Here is a 21,483-nt window from a genome sequence, read left to right on the forward strand (position 1 = left end):
AAACTCATGAAAAGTTTTGCAATCACTCTGTTTCTATACGATACATTCGTGTCCTTGTGGCTTTTTATGGTTGACCATATAGAAATTAGTTTAATCGTCAAAGGTGTTACTTCTCCCTGGCGAGAGGTCTGAGCCGAAGATCTTCTTGTTTGAACATTCGGAGGTTTTGGAGTAATTACGGTAGTCATGGTAGAAGTCTCGGTAGCCTTGGTATTTCCAGTATCTCCCGTAGTCTCGTCTTTCTCGCCTTTATCGTACTTGGTTCTCTTGCTTCTTGTAATCCTAGTCATTTTATATATATATATTTTTTTTTATATAAACTTTTACTTTGCAGTAAAAGTTTTATGTAGAGACCAGGAAACGATTGAAAAAACTTTTTCCGGAATATTTATACCCAAATATATTGTAGATCTTAAATCACGCGTTTTTTTAATTTCAGATAAATTCAAGCAAAATTTCTAATTTATCTTTGTTCTGGTTAAAAAAAGAAAAGATAATTTTTTCCCTGCTGCCGTTGGTGAGTGCAGTATATTCATTTATCCCAATTGTTCTAATTGTTATTATAATCAATAATCAAAATAATCAATGTTTTTTAAAGGAATTATATATTGATAAAATGGCTACAATTCGTCCTATGTTTCCGATGAATGCAGAAGTTATCCAGTGGTGTCAAAATCCAAAAATCCTTGAAGAACAGGTAATATATAACCTATGAAATAGAATTTGATCATATTAATCGTAAGTAACAAACGATTTATATATAGTTAGATGAAGTTCTTCCAGAAAATTTGCAGGATAAAGGAATATATCTATTAGAAATATTAATGCCTGAAGCAGAATTTCCTGATAATGTTCTAATACTCAACGATGATCCTCTAACATTCTCATTAACAACTCTACAATATCAATTGATTAAAGCAGCTTGCCTGGTATAATCGATATTCATTTTGTCACTAAATTTATGAATTTTATGATATTCATGCAATTTATATAATACTAACATTGTTTTAGGTTATACGTAAAACGAATTTGTGCTTGCAATACATTGAAAAATACACTCCAATAAATGCTCAGCCGGCACTATTCCACGCTCTTATATATTATGGACAGTCAGTACTTATAATATGTGAAATACATATATTATAAGTTTACTTTTATAAAATTTAACAACAAAATAAATTTTTTTTTCTTTAGAGATCTTATTGGCGGAAATCCACGTATTGATCCTGTAAACTTATTTCATCGATGGATGATTAGATCGAAATACAAAGATATAAATTTCGGTTACGAATTTGATCAAAGTGAAAAATCTACTAAAATATTGGAAAATCTTTATAAATCTTTATCCCAAGAATATATGGTAAAAATTAATGTAGAACGAAAATGTTATAATATATATACTTAACTCTTTTATAATTAGGGTTCTGTAACGAGTGCTGACCCTTCCAGTCATTCTATGTCAATCGATAACATATTTCAAAGCCAATTAGCTTATGAACTAGGTGAATACTACTTTTCGGTTGACAGAAGGAAATCTATCGAATATTTCTGTAAATGTAGACTTGAAAGCATTTCTGATAACGAAAATATTGGAGAATATAAATCGTTCTGGTATGTTATCACGTTTCCAATTTGAGATCAACCTATTAATCAAATAAATTCCGTAACATTATATACATAATTTTTCAAAGTGATATAGATGAAGCTCGAGCCGAAAAATCAATCAGAATTTTGTTGAAAATAACGACTAATATTTCCTTACAAGATCAAATAAATCATTTTATACAACATGGACAAGATTACGAAGGTGTTTTCTTAGTTATGTTCAAAGCACTTATAGAAAATACCTTATTAAATATTCCCAGGGATTTTCGAAACAATTTGGTTTCCAAAGCATTCAATAAAGGTCAAGAGAAATCTGGTATTAAGATTTCTATATGTAATGCTTTAGAACTATCAGATTTACCTTTGGGTAACTATCATAAAATAAAATTTCTTGATCAAATTGTTTTCTTAAATTTAAAATATTTTTTCACACATCTCCATCTATTTAGAGGAAATGTTAAATTCAGTTCCTGAACAGTGTTTTTATTATCTCAAGCATAATTTTAACGAAAACATAGTTTATGAGATTGCCGAGATATTTAAGAAATTATATGGTAATTTTCCTGGTTCAAAAATGAGTGAGAATCAAAGATCTTTCGTTTCGAGTTTTTTCAAAAAGATTGAAAATGAAGAAGTTTTGAGAATTATTAAAAAGATCGAAGGTGATATGATTTATTTCACAATAATTACTGTTTTTAAGTTAAAATTTGGTCTGATGATTATTTTTTATAATAGGGTTTGAATTTGTGCAATATCCACTAGAACAGTTCTTTGATAAAATTTCACAATTTAATCTTCGCTATAAGAATTACAAATCCGGAAATTTGCGATTAAATGACGATACGATTATCAATAACTCTGATGATTTCGATCTTTTACTAGAAGAATTGAGTGTAAATATTTTAGTTTATTCAAATATAACATTTTGATTTACTTAAGTATTAATTCTTTCATAATATTATAGTTAAAAAGACCGGAAAATCAAAAATTCCATAATGATGTATGTTGATGAATAAAACGTATAAACTTCTTCACATAGTAACAATTTGATATATGATTACAGTCTATAAGTGAAGTCAATCTACGTTGGGCGGAAATTGTAGATTTAATAGGTCAATTACCAGAAAGAAATTTAAATGCCGAAAATTCTGAAAAAGTTGAAAACTTGTGTATCGATACTCTCAAGCTACATGGTATTATGGAATTTCGAATTTTGGTAAAAATTTAAAATGTAATATGCTAGCTTGAGTTTATAATGAATGATCGCGTTATTCATTTAATTGTTTTTATTAGGAAATTATATCATATAAATTCATGGATTTTTGTCGCTGGCAATTTCTTAAAAATTTTTTTAAGAATATTAGAAAGTTGAGATTCAAAGATGAATACAAGAGTGGTTGGTTTTACTTATATTTCAGATTAAAGCTTGTACATGCTTAAAGGTTTTAATATAGTTATCCATTTAAAAAGATAAATTTTCTGGACATTTTCGATTTTGTAAAATTATTATTTCATGTATTGAAATCTTGGAGTTATTTACAAACATTTCACAAGGTAAATTTAATAATGCACAAAAAATTTATTATTCAACAAAATTTAGTTACTTTAATATTTATTTATGATAATAGATATAACGAATAGCTTTGATGCCACAATGCATCAAAAACAATTTGATATATTATTTAACATGAGATTTAATGAAATTAAAAATATAAGGGCGAAGGTTATGAAGTTTTTCAAAACGTTTTTTTCAAGAGGAGTAACTTCGAAGGTATGAAATTATATTTCATTAGTATAAATATTTCATTAATATTAATATATTATATTAAAGGAAACGGTCTTTGAAGTTATTTCTAAACTTGTCAATCAAAAATGGGTTCATCAAATTATTGGGAGTATGATTGCTGGATATTTATGTGGACAACAATGGAATCGACGGTTAGAAGTATGTTATGTTCAATTTTAGCTTGATTTAATCAATAATAGATCTTCCTTATTTGTAATACCAAATAATCTTTTTAGCAGCTTAATCCTGGATTATATGGACCGTTAACAATAATCATGATGTCTTCTGATTGTGCAACGAAACATTGGCCGGAAAGATCGTGAGTATTAAAAGTCTTCTGCTTTATTATCTATCTGTAGTAACAAATTATAATTCTTAAATATTATTTATTGTAAAGATTCGCTAAATTAGCTGAAGTTTTGAACGAGAAGATTAAACCGATTAAATTTGATATCTCAAACGCTTTAATTCAATTTTGCATTGAATTGAGGAAAAACAACACTCCTAAATATATTTATGATCTTCGCTTAGCTGATTTATATCATTTGCAAGGCCGCGTATCAAAAACACTTAGGTAAATTTCTAATTAACTCTAGTCCGCCAGATCATATATTCTCCTAGATAAAGAGTGATTATAAATATCCATTTATGATTTATAATTATAATTATAGCCAGATTTAAGAAGTTAAGTTTACACATGATCAGCGGACTTTTGTGTGGTCTTCTTTCTATAGAATTAAATATATCTTATTTTAACAATAGATCTAGTATGGATGCTCTTATTTTACATTCTTCCTTCTATATGAACATGAAAAATATTGACGAAAGGATTTGGCAATCATACGCTATTCCCCAAATGATTCGATGTTGTCTTTCTAAAAAAGGTATTGTATTATAAAAGTTCTAAAATGTTATATGTTACTTTACACTTAATATACATTTTCGTTCAGAACTTGCAGCTGCTGTGGTATTGCATCAATTTATAAAGGATAATATTACTTGGGCAAAAAAAACGTCATTAGTTACTATAGCAATCAATAATGAGATATTGCAGTCCTCAATATTCACTAGATTTATATATGAAAAAAAATTATTGCTATACATCGTCAGTATCCTTTTTAAATGAAACTACTTTTTCACCAAACAGTTTGTGATATGTTTCTTTAATTCTGAATCTTCAGACACATTACATAGAAGAGGAGAACTTGCTAAATGCAGTCAAATTGTAAGTTTTACAATTCATTCATTTATTTACCTGATATTTTACTTATGAAAGTATTTTTTTAGGTCGAATGGTTAAAATCCTCAATGCAAGAGGAATCCCCTTCAATTTCTAATAATGCTTATATCATAACTTCATTTAATAATAAGCATAGGGAGTCTACATACAAATCCAAAAAAAAGGTGATTGGAGTAGATATTGATCCAAATCACCGTAAAATTGAAATTGAAGAATTAATATTTGAATTTTTGAAAACATTTAATTTATGGATTGATCAGGTTGATCAGTTAAAAGTAAGTGTTAAATCGTTATTATGAATTTAATTTACTAATATTACTAAAATTTAAATTATACTTATGTTAACAAACAGGATGAAGAAAAACAAATATATATAATTACAATCAGTTTTCAATTTTTGTTTGTTTTTGTTTTATTATACATATATATAGATGTATTATTTTTGCATAGATTTCTTAATAAATAATATTATAATGTAAATCATTAAACATATTATTAATGTTATAATAATCTTTTTAATACTATAGTGAGTAGCGAATAACAGGTATTAAATCTTAATATATAATATAGAAAATAAATGTCATTCTCAAAGTTGGATAGTAATAAATATAAAACTGAATTATTTTGCTAGATGTTGGCTGGATGCTAAGTTCAACAATATGTAAGTTCAATAGCAACCAAAAAAATGCAGAAAAATATTTTTTAATTAAGATGCAAATATATTATTACTTTTTAAATTTTATATCTTAAATTATTAATAATTAATTCTTTTTTTTTATTTTTTTTTATAAAATAAAAGCAATTAAAATTTTAAAAATTGGTAAAGATAATAGAGAAAATTGTTACCTAAATTTAATATATCATAAAATTATAAAACTTTCAAAATTTATATTTATCTAAATACAGTATTATATAAAAAATAAAGAATTGCTTAATTTATTGAAAGCTTCTCATCTTAAAAAAAGTAAAAAAAATAGTCAAAGAATAAGAATTCTAATTTTTCAAAACTGTTTATTAAAATAAAAAAATAATGTTTATTAAAATACTAATTAATATTGCATTAGATTTTTTTCTTTAAAATCATTATTATTAGTAATAATTAATTTTGAAATATATTTGTAAATTAATCTGTCATTTATATACAGTAGAATAAATTCTCTAGCTAAATTCTTTATCTAATAAAAATAAAAAAAAGGAATAAGAAAAAATTTTAGTTAAATAAACCGAAAGAAAGAATAATAATAAAAAGGGTGATAAATCTTAAAATACTTATTAATATTTAGTATATCATTTACATTTTTACAACAATCAATTTTTATTTTTATTTTTCTGTTTTTGGCCAATTTAAAAATTTTAATCTAATTAAATATATTTTCTTTCCTTTATAATTAATAATTTTGCTACTATTGAAAGATATAAGTGAATTTCATAAGGTAATGGTAGAGTACAGGAACAATCTTATGGATAGGAAACTGGTTTGGAGTTTTAATAAATTAGTTATATAACAGATGTTTCTATATTCTTACATATAATTAATAAACTCACAAATTGCACTACCTTGGTTAAAAAAAAAATAATTACAGTCAACCCTTGTTATAACAAACCCTAGGTTTCAGATCTCAACTTCGCTATAGAGCTATAGTAAAGTTTTTAAGAGATTTGATTGGTTAATTTGTTATAGCAAGGAGAAATTTATTATATGGTGGCTGTCACCTATAAACAACAATAGTCCGAAATTTTGAAATTTATTTATTTATATTGTGTAACTTATATTTTAAAGTACTTTGTCAAAATATTAATTGCCAGCGTGACGCAAAATTTTTTTTTTGCCATATTACATGGAATTCTTGTGGATTTCCATGGAATTTTTGTAAAATCCATAAAAATTACATGAAAACTAGTCCGAAATTTTATATTTTTATTATTGCTACTTATTAAAATTATCCAACTTTAACCCATAATATTAATTAAAATTCTTATTAAATTCTATAAAATAATCCGATAGAAATGTTCAGTACATGTTGCTATATCATTTTATCGGTTTAGTTTTTTCTTTTTACTATTCAATTTACAATTTATAAAATTTGAAGTCACTTAATATTAGTGTGGTTTATAGGTGACAGCCACCATAGTTGTCTGAAAAATTTATTATATCAAGAGTTCGCTATATCAAGGTTTGACTGTAATAATTTTATTAAATAAGAAAGAAGTATTTGTAATAAAAAAATATTATTAGAAGCTAGCAATAGCAAATTATTTTTCAGTAAATAGCTAGTTTTATTTGAACAACTTATTTTAATATTATCTTATTATATTTTTTTTAATAAAAAATAATTTTTTTTTTATTTACAGTCAACTCCCTCTATAGTCACTCCCGTTATAGTCACATTCTACTATATAGTCACACCAGTTGAATGTTCAAAACACTTTATTATTAAAAACTATCCTATATAGTCACAATCTATCTATAGTCACTATCACACCTATCCTCAAAAATCTTATATTAAAAAAAACCGTTTATAATCACAGTTATATAAAGAATATATTAAATAACTTGGCATCTAATAATCGTACAAAGATGTATCATAGCTTGTTAGAATCGTCTCACTGAGATGAATCGAATGGTGGTAGTTTTATCCTTTTGCTGTGCAAACAGTCTTATGACTTTATTTTTATTTATATTTTAACATCGGAAATTCAAACGAACAATATTACAAAAATAAGAAAATAAACTAATAAAAATAAAAAGAGTAGCTTCACGACTCATACAAGTAAAGAAATCTAAACTAAAATAAAATTAAAGCAAAGAAAAACTAGACTATTACAGAATCGCATACCCCAACTTTACCCGAAGGCCAGTGTGAGTCAACTATCCAACATCCAAAAAGTCCAGTCCGTTACCAGAAAGAAATCCTAAGAGGTTGAACTGTTAAGCAGCGCAGAAAATCCAAGTGCGAGATCCAAGATCCACCCCGAATTATAGAAGAGGATATCCAAGAAATCCAGGAATCCTGAGAGACTGACGCCAAAGAAGAGTTGTGTTGTTGTGGAGAAGTAGTATTAGGAAAAGAATTTGTAGATGGGCCACGTAATTTGGAAGCAGCCGAGATACCCTGCGACTCTTCCCAAGCATGGAAAAGAACATTCCGACACAGCCAAATTTCACCATATAATTCGACTTGGAAGTCATTAAGAAGGGGAGAAATAATCTTGTATATAACAGAGAGAGGAAAGTGTCGATTTAAAAATGTCGTTAAATGCGCAAGCAACAATCCTCGGAAGAAGCCAAAGACAGGATGAAGAAGGAGCTTCATAGTTCCAACAATCCAAAAAGCAATTCGGTATGAAAGGAAATATCCAAAGATTTCAAGGATAGGAAAGAAGATAAACAAGAATCTCTAAATTTAATGACTTCAGACCGGTGTGTTAAACAAGGATTTAAATCCGGTAAAATATAAGGACAAGTCCAAAGATGATTCAAATCTTCAGGAGCAGAATTACACTGCGGACAGAGCCAGTCAGGGAGAATATAAGTAAGGTTTGCGTTGTTGAAGAGTAGTTAAGGTAGGCAACGTATCCAAAAGGAGTTTGATACGGAAGGTCCAAAATTCAGGACGACCATTCCTATGTGAAGCGAAACCTTTAATTTGTGAAAGGCAAAAATATATACCAGCCCAATCAAAAAGTGAAGGAGAACCAAGAGCAGTAAAACGTGCTAGTGAACAGAAAGATAAAAGAGCACGAGCATCTGCAATAGAGCGGAGAAAATGTCAAATATTCACGTCAATAGGCAAGGAGTTAAAAGTCAACAAGCATGGAGCATAACAAAATGTTGAAAGTAGAACAGTGGGTTGTAAAGACGAATGAGCATCTTTTGCCAAAGAATCCGCTTGTATATTGTAGATATCATCGCCATGAGCAGGGACTTTAATCAATTCGACATTAAGATTACGATCCATGATAAGTTGTCGAATAGAAAGCTAAAGAAGATGATTAGGTTCTCGGAGCAACTTCGGTGAGAAAGGAGCATCAACAAACCGTGTCCATAGTGAAATTAACTGACTACAATCAGTATGAATAGAGATTGATGAATCACGGAAAAGGGCGTTCAATCCTAATAGAACAGCAGAAATTTCGGAACGCAAAGCGGAAGGAAAGTAAGAAGGGAGATGCATGGAAGAAGATTCCAGAACAAGTCCAACATCATCAAGAGCAATCCAAGCAGAAGTCATGGAAGAAGGCGAAGAATCATTGGCAGGATGGAACGAACCATCTGTGTACAAAGATTGCACAGAAAGTGGTAAGATAGTGTCTTCAATTCTATCGATTCTATCCTTAAAGAGAGGAGAAGGAGCGGGAGACGCGTTCGAAAAATGAACAAGAGCCAAGGAAGTCGCATAACTCCATGAAGTAGATAGAGCAATGGGAAGGTAAGCCGCGAAAACTTTGGCATTTCTGGTAGGATAGCCCACAGTATCCGATAGAGTTACATTAAAAAAGCATTTCTCGCTATTACAGCGTTGTCTGATGGCAGATTTCATGGATAAGGCGGGAATGTTAAGAGCGCAACCGGGACAGGTCATAGGATCGTTCGTCAGCGCGAGGTAGATACAGGAAGCCAATGAGACATAATAGCCGAGTTTTGTTTCTTATAGGTGATACACACGCGACCAACAGATAAAGTTTGAGTAGCAGAGACAAAATTAATAGCCCATTGAGGATAAAAAGAATAATCTTTAACAGTATGATCTAATAAACAAGGAGATGCTAAAGTAAAAGAAGAATTAATAAAATATGAAGATAAAAGTAAAGTAGAAGAAGAAGAGAGAAAATTATTATTGATAAAAGTAAACCAATTAGGGATCCGTCCTTTACGACCAACGATGCCAAGATAACGAAGGTCAGGCCAATTCATAAGATAACGTCCACAAGGAGAAACCAACTGAGCAAGCACAAATATATTCAAGTTTTTCCAAAGTTTCCAACTCGATTGAAAAATGGAATGAGGTAGAATAGATCGGAGTGGCAGAGCAGGTTGTAGATCATGCCTCGGAGGCCGGAAGGAAAGAGACCACATGATGTTCAAACGCGAAGAAAACAATAACGAATTAAATAAAGTGTGCGTTCGCAAAGAAACGATCTGTGACCATGGTTCTAGGTTAATAGTAGTCGGGCAACTTTCAGCACCCAAATATCCTTGAAGATAGGAGATAGCATAAAGGGCAAAATCTTTAAAATCAGGATGAGTGAAAATTTTTTGCCAAGATGCAATATGGGAAGAAAGAAAGCGATAGAAAGCATTTTGAATCGAAAATAGAAGTTTGAGAAATAACAAGGGCAACGGAGTAGTCGTAGCAAGACCAGCTTTTCTTCGAAGTACTGAAAACAGAGGCTTGACAATTGATTGAATAGTACATTCAGAGAAAAGGGTAGTTTGAAGACGAAATTCCAATCGCGGAAGAAGGACAGCATTATAGAGATAGGCCACATGTTGTGCTAATAATTTCTTCGGTCCCAGGAGAGCTGCCATATCTTTAACCATGGAGCGCGCTTGTTTGAGAACAAAATCAGAAGAAGCGGATAAAGAAAACCAAACGCCTAAAAAGCGAAAGGAAGCATGCAAAGATAAAGAGGAAAGGGAAAGAGACAAATCAGAGACTAAAAAAGAAGGTGTAAGATCAAAAATAATCTTTGAAGAAGGGGAAGAAGATGAAAGAAGAACATATTTAGCTGAATTAGCTTGAACATTATTTAAAGTATAAAATTCAGCAGTAATAGAAAGACGGTCTTCTATTCCAGATTTTGAAGAAGCAATAAGTGTAGAATCATCTATAAACGTTAAATGTGAAATTGGTAAAGAATGTTGTTCAAATTCAAGTGGAGAATAATTTAAAAGAGCTGAAGATTTTAAAATAAAAGGATCTCGTGCTTCTTGATTCAGAACAGTGAGTAAGGGATCCAAATAAATAACCCAAAGAAGAGGGGAAATGATTTCTCCTTGATCGATACCAACACGTACTCTATAAGCAGCTGTATCGCCATGACAAGTAATTATCTTATTATTTCGTCGTGTAAAAAGATTTAAAATAAATCGCACTAAAAGTGCAGGGATATGTAACCTATCTAAAGCTAATTTAAGCATATTTAGATCCATAGAATCAAAAGCTTTAGAGATATCTTGAGAAACGATCCATAGTTCCTGATCATCAGTAGAGTCATGTTTATGTTGATGGATAATCGCATCAAGCATTTTGATAGGGACATCAGTAGAACCACCAGGTAAGCCAGCAAAGTTACCACCTTGTAGAACTTTATTATCAGCAAGAATGTTGAAGAGACGATTCGTGATGACCTTAACTACACATTTACGAACTGTTTCCAGAAGAGTAATAGGTCGAGTGTTCTTAAGTTGAGCATCAAATTTGTGGGGTTTAGGAATAGGATAAACCACAGCTTCACGCCAGTCAGCAGGAATATCACCGCAAGAAAGGCAATTATTGGCCAGTAAAAGAGAGAAATCCAAGGCTTCACCGGACAGATGTTTAATCATTTCATAAGAAATTTTTGAAGGGCCGGAAGCTTTGTTATTTGGCATGGAGGAAATCACAGTAGACCATTCTTGTAGCGAAATAGGCGCCAAGACAGGATCATATAGTGAAGCGGACACATTAGCAAGAGGAGTGTAAGCTTGTTGCCATCGGGCGGGAAATGAAATGATGGAAGAGTAATGGGTCAACGGAGGAGAAACAATTGATTGGAAATGAGTAATGGCAGTTTGTTTAATATCCGAAGGATCCGTTAAAAGAGTAGGGGTTGAGTCCAGGACAACCAGGACACGGTCAAGAACAATCGAGCGTTTTTCTACTGATAAGGCAGAATCTATAAAAGTGCCGAGCGAGTTCGAAAAGTGTTCGTCACGTAGTGCAGTATAATATTCCACTGAGTCCGTAAGGTGTTGGGCGAATTTAGTAGATAAAAAGGCAGAAACTAAATTCTTCTGTGATCGTAAAAACGATTTAAATACAGATGCAGGGGTTGTAGAATAGGTAGGAACTGAGTAATCAGGGGAGTAAGGATGCAAGATTTTCAAGATGGGAGGGCAAAGCGGCAGTCATTTGCGCAATCTGAGTAGGCCGATTAGAACGACGAGTAGTAAGGCGATATAAAAATCGATCTAAAAACTTGTTAATAGCAATAAGTTTAGTTAATTCAGGAGAGTACGAATGTCAGTGTGTATTGGAGACTTTTTGAAAGGGTAAAGTTTCAATTGCAGCACTAATTATGGCAGCTTTCAATGCATGCCACATACGATCAAGAGAAAGAGAGAAATCAAAATTAGGGTGATATTGTCTATCTAAATAAACTCCAAGAGAATCATCTACTTCAGTGGTAAAATTATTCCATTGTTCAACTGAAGTGGAAGCGTAAGAGAAAATAGTACGCAATTCTTTTTTTTGTTTAAGACGAGATTTAGCCAAGATAGCCAGGCAAGAACTGAAGTCAAAAACAGTTGTAAGAACTTTGTGATCGGTAAAAGGACGATCAAAAAGACCCGGGCAAGTAACCACTTGTGAAAAAAGACCAGGAGCAGGAAAACCAGGTGAAGACCAGATATAATCCAGTCTCGAAGATCCATTATCATGAAAGAAGGTGGGATCAGGACCATTTGTAGAGGAATGAGCTTGATGATCGGTAAAAACCCGAGAAGAAAGCAAGCGAAGAAGCTTAAAATGATTAGGTGAATAATTAGAATGAGCGATTACATCAGCATTGAAGTCGCCAAGAATAACTACAAAATAATTATTAGCTCGGGCATAATCGAGCCAAGAAAGAAGCTTGGCAATAAGATCATTGCAAATAGATTGATGAACAGAACCAGAAGGGGGATAATATATAGAAATAATAGAAATTTTTGTTTAATGAAAGAACAAATCTAATTTAAGAAGTCGACCGTTCCAAGGATCAACTGTTTGAACATGTTTATGAAGGGGATTACGTAACAAAATACCAACACCATCATGAGGGCGAGAAGAAGAAGATGAACAAGCCCAATAGGACTTAAAGTGATGTAGGGAATGTTCATTTTTAAAAATAAATTTAGCATTTGAAGGGGAAAGACGCGTATCATTAATAGATAAAACACCAAAAGAGGAGTGAAGAAAAAAATTAAGCAAATGTTGTTGTCGAACTGGGGAACATAAACCATTAACATTTAATTGACCAAATTTGATAAGGGGAGAGGGGTAAGGGGAAAAATTATGTTTATTGTTGTCCGTCATTATTACACACTGATAAATCGGTAATAAAGAAGAGGGAAAAAGAAAACAATTATTGATTAGCTTGGCCTTGTTGCCGAGCTAAGATGAGGTTGTTTTGTTGGATTCCTTCTTTAATCGAGCCAGCCAAAGAGGCAACAGTATCGGAAAGAGAGGAGAGACGCTGTTCCATATCAATAGGGGAGGAAGGAGCGACGTTGGAAGGTGGAATGGGAGCAAAATGAGGAATCGGGGAAAAACCACTTGTTGATTGCAAAGGGGGAGAATTAACATCAACGAGGATATTATTATCAGTTCGATTCACTGTATCATCCCATCCTTGCATAGAGGAAGGGATGTAGGAAGGAGGTTTAGTGACAAAAGGTCCAGGAATAGGAGTACGAGCAGCCATAGCAGATTCCAAATTAGTGATGCGGCTGTTCATAGAAGCAAATTGTGTGGTGTAAGAAGGGCTAATTCTTCAACTACTTTTTCAAGAGCAGCACCAATAGATTTCCAATCAGTAAGCACAGTAGGAGGAGCAGGGTATGTAACATCCATGCCGTCAGCATAGTGATCAAGTTCATTTGCATCAGGAATACGACGACGTTGATTATTATTATTGTGATTAAGGTTGTCGCGATTCCATAGGCGACGTTGAGAGCGAGAACGAGATTGTTGTCGGGTATTAGGTCTGGATTTAGAGCGATGGCGAGAAGCATTGGTACGGCTTTGTCCATCATTGTTGTTATCAGGGCGGGCAAAACGGTTATGTTGTTTAGCGGGATGAGAAGGAGGTAAATGCTTGTTATATAAAGCACGTAATTTATCATTAGATTGCCAAGGGCGAGAAGAGCGATTAGGTCTAGATGAAGAACCACATCGATCGGGGTTACAATTAGGGCGACCACATCGATGACAAAGAGAAGTGACTTCATCCGGAGAATGCCAGGTAAGGCCAACTTTCTTAAGGGCACATGAAATAGATTTAGCATTTTCCATAGCAGTTTCAGAGGCAAAATGGCAATAGGCATAGGGTTTGGGATTGTAAGAATTCATAGAGAAGGGAACATTGATAGATTTAGCGGAAATTTCATCGGCAATTTCAGCAAGATCGACCGATATAGTACCACGCGGAAGACCGGCAAGTAAAGCAACATAAGCGCGTCTTTCAGCGCGTTGGTCAGGAGAGAAAGTAGCGGGCAGATACGCAAACAATGTCCTCCACAAAGGACGCCCCAGGTAGAGTCGAGGTTCTGTAAAGCACCAGTAGATTCAAAGGTAATGTATGCAGTACGATAAAGTTTAGATAAACGGGTATGGCAACGAGTAATATTGCCGTAACGAGAAAAGGTACCACGCAAAAGAGCGTCAGTTAGAAAAAGGGGGATATCGGTAACCACGGGGTACGCGCGTGTTCATCGCGCCTTAATAGCCTGGGGGTCGTATGCATGGAAATGCAAGCCAAACAAAGAATCCATAGGGGAGGCTGTGGCGTTGTCAAGATCTTCCTTTTTTCGGAAGTGGACGATGATCCTCTTCAAATCGTTGGATCCACTACACGTGGCACGACTACCATAAGAGGTGAACAAGGAAAGTTGTCGATCAACCGCGTCGCACGCGTTGCGGTTCGAAGCGAAGTGATTCCAAAAGCCATCAACGTCATTAGGAGCGGCCGAGGCGTAGAAAAGTGTAGGTTGAGATTGTACTGCAGCTTGGGACGCGTCCGGAGAGGCAGCACGTTCAGGAAAAGAGACTGCGGGGGTAATTTCAGGGCTTTTGCCTTTATCGTTGTTGTTAGCAGGGGCGTGTTGCGAAGCATCGAGAGAGGAGGTATCGGGTTGAGAAGGTATCTCAGCGGAAGTTGTCTCAACAGGGCCAGGAGGCGTGAGAGGTTTATCAACATCCATGACGAGTCATCGCACTGAGGCTCTGGTACGTTTATTAGTAGAGGTGGTCGAAGGTGGAGTGTTCGAAGGGCCAGACATAGAGGAACCTTGACCAGAAACGTTGCCAGTTGGAGAGCTAGAGGCAGGACGTTTAGACGTAGTATCTTTGTTAGACTGGTTATTTTTCTTTTTGTTATCTTTACCCATTTGTAAAGTGTCGTAGTAGTTATCTAAAATAAAGAAATTATAAAGAAAAAGTAATAAAAAACTCCGAAAAAATTTTTTATTTTTTTCGTAAATATTGTCAAGTGAGCAGAACGGGAGAGAGTTAGTTTTAGTTTTATCCTTTTGCGATCACTGGCTGATGAGTTATTCAACAAAATGTTAAGCATCGGCATTATTATATTTCTTAATTTACGTTTACTGCGCCATTTAACATTTTGCTAAATTTCTCGGTACCTAGTGATTGTAAAAAGACGATTAATAGCTCGTTGGAATCGCCTCATCAAGACGAATCGAATGGTGGTAAGCTCATCTCTCTGTGATCAATATTGACGGAGTTACTACTTAAAAACCATTTAATATTTTTTAATTTCGGAAATTAATCTAGTGATTGAATTTCGATGTATTTTATACCATTAGAACCGTCTCATCAAGACGAATCGAATGGCGGTAAGATCGTCTCTCTAGGATCAATATTGGCAGAGTTATTACACAAAAACCATTAATATTTTTTTAATTTCGGAAATTAATCTAGTGATTAGATTTCGATGTATTTTATACCATTAGAACCGTCTCATCAAGACGAATCGAATGGCGGTAAGATCATCTCTCTACGATTAATATTGGCGGAGTTACGATACAATAAAGTTTTGAGTATAATTTTGGCTAAAATTATGTTAATTTTTGGCCGGAATTATGATATACTAATATAAGAAATTTTTTATATAGTCACATCTCTTTATAATCACCAAATATGGACTGTCCCAAATGTGTGACTATAAAGAGAGTTGACTGTATTAGTAAAATAGGAAAAAGAAAATTTCTATAATATTTTATCTAAATAAAAATATAATATAATTAGATGTTAATAATATGACTTTAAAAGAAATAGATAATTTTGAAATATTAAATAAACTCAGAAAATTAAAAAATGGTAAATATATGTAATTAAATAAGATTTTTATATTATACTATAAAAATTTTTAGCTCAATTCTTTTTTAATAGTAATTAAAATTATTATTTGACTGAAAGATATAAATGTAACAAAAAACAATATATTCGGTTGTTATATTTTAATTTAATATTAATAAAAATCTTATATAAATTTCAATTTACCATTTTATTCAAAATAAAAATATTTGTATTTATAAGAAAATAAATTCTTTATATTATTTATTTAATTTAAAATATTTATTTAAATACAAATTTACTAAAATGTACTTTAAAAAACTTTTAAAAAAAAACTGATTAATCAAATGATAAATATCATAATGATTATAAAAGTAAAATAATATATATAAATATCAGTAAAAATAATTATATATAATAATATATTATATTATTATTATCTACTATTAGGTTTATTTATTCACTTCAGTTAATTATATTTTATTATTTATTATGTAAAATTCAAATAAAGAAATAAGTAAGTCTAATAATAATATTGAAAATAATAGTAAGATTAGAAAAATAAAAATGGTAATAAAAATACAAAAAGAATAATTATATTAAATTGACAAAAATGAATTTATCTAAAAATTTAAAGATGATAAAAACTATTGTATATTTATATGAAAATGATGATTTTTCTTTACAATAAAATCATTATAAATATTATTAGTATATTACTATATTATTACATTTTTAAAATATGTATAGATATATTATTGAATATTGATATAAAAGGTTTTTCTTTTATTATTTTTAATTATTTATACAAGTTAAATATATTATAATAAAAGAATAAAAATCAGTAGACTTTGAAGAATAAGAAAATCAATAACTATTTTTTAAAAAAATCTTCTATTATACAAATTGCTATATAACTTTTTTATTGATAAATTTAAGTATTTCTAATAATAATATATCAGTATAAAATAAAAAAAATACTTATTTATACTTATATTATTATTTAATATTATTTTTAATAATTTCAACTTTATTTAATATAAATAATATTAAAAAATAATATATAAATTCTATATAAAAAAAAATTTTAAGGAAGATTAGAAGTACAGTCGAAGCTCGATATAACGAACCCAACTCATATTAGGCAATTTTGGATCATTATATCGGATATTCGATAAATCAAATATTCTTAATATACCGATTATATAGTAAAAAATATAAAAATTTGGTATACCAAATTTTTATTAATAAAAAAAAATGATTTTAATTGTATTACATACTGTGCTAATTTGTTTATTATTAATATCATATTCTTACAAAAATTATTAAATTCCAAAATTAAGGCATAAATGTCAGGTGATCTGCTGCGCTGCATAGTGCCAGCTGGGAATAAGTTAATTCTGACCAGAGTTAAGTGGTAATCAGCTTATCGCGAATAAATACATATGATTAGTTTATGATCAGATTTCGTTATATATAATATCACGAAATTTATAATAAAATTGGTATATAGTGATAAAATTTAATATAGACGGTTTTGGTTTGAGAAAAAAGTTCGTTATAGGCTAAAATCAGTTTATCACGAATCGTTATATCGAGTTCTGACTTTATTATTTTCAAATAATAATACTTCAAATACTATTTTGCAAATTGTTTTAGAATATTAAGAAAATTAAGACAAAAAAGAAGAGAGTTAATAAAATATAGAAGAAATGTTTATATTTTTGTATTATATTTTAAGATATTTTTATATAAATAAATTTACATTTATAAAAATATAATAAGTTATAAATTTATTATATATTTATAGTACTTTATCTAATTATAATTAATAAACTTTTTAGAAAGCATATTATTTTTGATTTATCTGTTTTTTTTGTGATAATTGTAAAGTTTATTATTATATAATCTTTTAAATAAAAAATCTCAGATGTATTTTCTCTATAAATTTTACTGTATATTTATTTATCTAAAATTAATACTTTTTTTTGCAAAACTTAGCAAAATAGGAATCAGTTTAAATGAGTTTTTTATTTAATTAAAGAAAAAAAATATTATAGATTATGTATTTAAAATTGTAAGATGTAAAATTTGTTATTTTACTAAGAAAAATTGGAAAGAATACTATGAAAAGCTTTTATTATAGTAAAAAGAATTCAAAATTTAACACAGTAATGTCAATTATAAAATGGATAGATAATATAAAAGAAATTACTAGTAATTTAGATAATAATATGAAGTAGTAATAAGAAATTACTACTATATTATAATTTAGAATTCATAAAAAATATGATATTATTCTATTTCATATTTTATTTCTCCTATTAAATATAATTTATACACTTATGAAATATATTTGCTAATGGATAAGATGCAAATTATTTTGATTCATGTAATTTTTCCTTTAAAATAAGAAGTACTGCTCCCTTTGAATATAATAATAAAAATATATATATATAATTTATTCCAATATTTTTAATCAATTTCATTTTTTTTTTAAACTAACTGGTTTTTTTTTATATATTACTTCATGAAAAAATATAATAAAAAATTTATTTAATATTTAAAACTGTATATGTATTTTACAAGTAATACATATCTTTAAATTTACTATAAAACATTAAAATTGCTATAAAATTTCTATATCTATAAAATAAATAAACTACCTACTATTCTGATTTAAATTAAATAATACAGGTATATAATATAAATATAGTAAAAAAATATCAGAAATGTAATATTTAGAGTTTAAATCTATGTATTTGTCATCAGTATATCTACATAAATTATAGATTGTAGATATCTATTTTATTATTTGGATAGTATCTATGAATAGATCTATAAATAGATAATTTTATATGGATAATTTATGAATAATTTGTGAATAATTCTTATATCTACAAATATGCAAATAATTCTATGAAATGGTCTTTATAAAACTTATTAATAAACTTAATGCCAATGCCCTATTATATTTTATTAATTATTAACATTATAATATTATTTAAAATACAAATTAAAAAAGCTGAATATAAAAAATACCTTTTTTTTAAAAACTGGAATTATTATAATAGTAATAATACCTTGATTCTTGATTTGGTTTAGGAATTTATTTGAAAACAAACTTTATATATTAAAATATTAAATAAAGTGAAAAAATATGAAAAATATTGTTAATTATTCAATTAATTAATTGAATAATTTATATTATCTATAATTATTAATTGTATTATTCATATTATCCATATAATCTGAATTATCCATAAATAATATGAATAACATGAATAATATGAACAGTATGGATATGTGGATTATCCATTCAATTTTTTAAAATTATCTATATCCAGACTTAATTTTTATATGGAATTACAGATATTGAATTTTTATCAAAGATACATTATAATATTTCAATGAATTTAAGGAAAGAATTGCATATTATAACAGTTATCCAACAGGCTTGGCAAAATTATAAGAAAAGATTTAAAATATGAGCAAAATAAGTTTGAAAGATGGTGAGGAATGGTGGTACTTCTGATGAGAAGAAGTTTTTAGGTATAACTTTTCATGATATAAGAATTCTTGATGTTCAATATGTATGAGTAGGTAGAAAAGAAAAAATATCAGTTAGGTAAACAATTAGGTATTATAACATACATAGTTGCTTTTAGGGTATTAAATCAGCAAGGCTATAAAATCATTGCATATTTAGATTGTTAAGTGGCTACTGAATCCTGAATATTACTTGTTAGAAGTTCGGAATATGGGTGATAGAGGTGTAAATTGGCAGGAAAGCCATATCCATGTAATTTGCTAAAAATTAACTATTTTCAATCTGGATATATTTACTATCCAGGAAAAGTTAACTAATATAGATTTATTGTGAGTATGTACACTGAGTTTTCTAAACCATAAATTCTTTATCAAAATATTCAGATAATTGTTGAACTGATGAACTGAAGAAATCGTTCTTTGCTTAATTTTGACAGGTTTGTTACCAGATCTAAAGTATTGACAAGTTTTTGTTCATCCATTTTCGTTGATTTTTCTTTTCTTCTCATTTTTTCACTTTCACTTTACTCTTTCATAAGCTTTTTTAATTGATGGACACAGCACGAAGTTAATTTTCCTAGTAAAAAATCCTAAATTATTTAAAGTTTAATAACTTCAGTTTAAGACAAGTTAAAATGTAAACAAATACATTATAATCTAAAAAACAATGTGACCCCTCGTTTTCTCAAAAAAAAAATACCAAAGAAAAAATTTTTATTCAGAGAGATGTGTTCAAAAAGCTTTATTTATTATTTCTAGAATTGTAAATGTTATCTTTTTGGAAAAAACGAGCTGGTTAGTACATGAAAGAGACGATAACAGATAATTTAGAATGGTTTTTAAAATTTGGAGCGAAAATAATAGGGAGTTTAATGTCATTAAAGCGTAAGAATGTATATTTAGTGAGAAGCTTATAATAAGATAAATTTAGTAAACGTATCAGAATTACAAAAAATCTTAAATAGTAAATTTTACTATAGGGCTAGATATAGGCATATAGCTCTATTAATTATCATTTTATATAATTTTAGTAATAAGTCGTTAAGTCGTTCTTTATTTTTAATTCGTGCACAAGGAAGTTGCTTAAATTGATAGACATACTGTAATAATAATTAATAAAGCAATTGAATAGATAACACTACTTTTCCTTGTTCTTTTAGGCTACGCGAAATAAAGTAACCATTTTAAGAAACAATGGAGTTACGGAGACTTCAACCTGACAAAGTCAATAATCTTTCCTTTTAAAATTTTCTGATCCACTCATTCATTCATTTATATTTTTTTTCAAATATTAAAAAAAAAAATTTCCAACATTCCCACTACCGTGATCTACATTGCTTACAATCACTTACGTTAATCTTGGATCAAGCGTTCGTTGTCAAATTTTGGTGAAGAGCGTTAAACCCAAATTTAATACTGCAGTTAATTCCTCAAGGTAATTTTGTTGTACTCCTACCAAGCTTTCGTCCAACATAAACATTACGCTACTGATAAATTCATCATTCCAGTTCTTCTACTTATATTATAATTGAGGGGAGTTACTTGTTAATTACTTCAAAATGTCAATATCATTAGCTAGATTTTGTACGCCCAATATAAAAAAATTTCTGTATTGAAAAATCCAATGATATTATAAATAAACAATCTCATTCTTTTAAAATAAAGATTTTATGAAGGAAATAAAATTAATTATTAAATACGTCCAAAATAGTACCTCAATTGATTCTCCCTGTGTTATTTATTAAATATATGAAGGTCGAGTCAGTTATAGTATGTCGAACTGGTCAAGATTTCTCTTATATATCATGATTTATATTGTATATTGTCATATTTCTCACGCTAATTTAATTCTATCCTTCTTATTCCAATTCTGGATAAAAGCTGTAATTTAATAAAATTCAATTTAAAATAATTGTGGTAAAACCGACACCAATTCTTGAAATCGTCAAAATCAATTGAGAAACACTGGCAACAACCAATTTAACTTGAACAAAACGCTGATTACAATTACGGTAAATCACCAAGAA

General features: G+C 29.5%; 1 protein-coding gene across 1 annotated transcript; it reads left to right on the forward strand.

Moving 5' to 3' along the window:
• Positions 1-186: 186 nt before the first annotated feature.
• On the forward strand, positions 187-5,116 carry OCT59_024846 (uncharacterized protein; the record flags this gene model as incomplete). Its single annotated transcript, XM_025315383.2, has 23 exons — positions 187-210; positions 440-517; positions 599-697; positions 765-929; positions 1,012-1,109; positions 1,195-1,360; positions 1,421-1,611; positions 1,692-1,972; positions 2,055-2,267; positions 2,341-2,498; positions 2,570-2,605; positions 2,669-2,821; positions 2,899-3,001; positions 3,076-3,159; positions 3,234-3,376; positions 3,437-3,550; positions 3,628-3,710; positions 3,789-3,965; positions 4,154-4,275; positions 4,342-4,500; positions 4,573-4,616; positions 4,679-4,906; positions 4,984-5,116. The coding sequence occupies 23 exons, from the start codon at positions 187-189 to the stop codon at positions 5,095-5,097; spliced, it is 3,033 nt and encodes a 1,010-aa protein (XP_025183036.2). The 3' UTR covers positions 5,098-5,116.
• Between the last annotated feature and the right edge of the window lie 16,367 nt (positions 5,117-21,483).

Source organism: Rhizophagus irregularis, chromosome 5 (assembly GCF_026210795.1).
Source record: "Rhizophagus irregularis chromosome 5, complete sequence".
Classification (NCBI taxonomy): Eukaryota; Fungi; Glomeromycota; class Glomeromycetes; order Glomerales; family Glomeraceae; genus Rhizophagus; species Rhizophagus irregularis.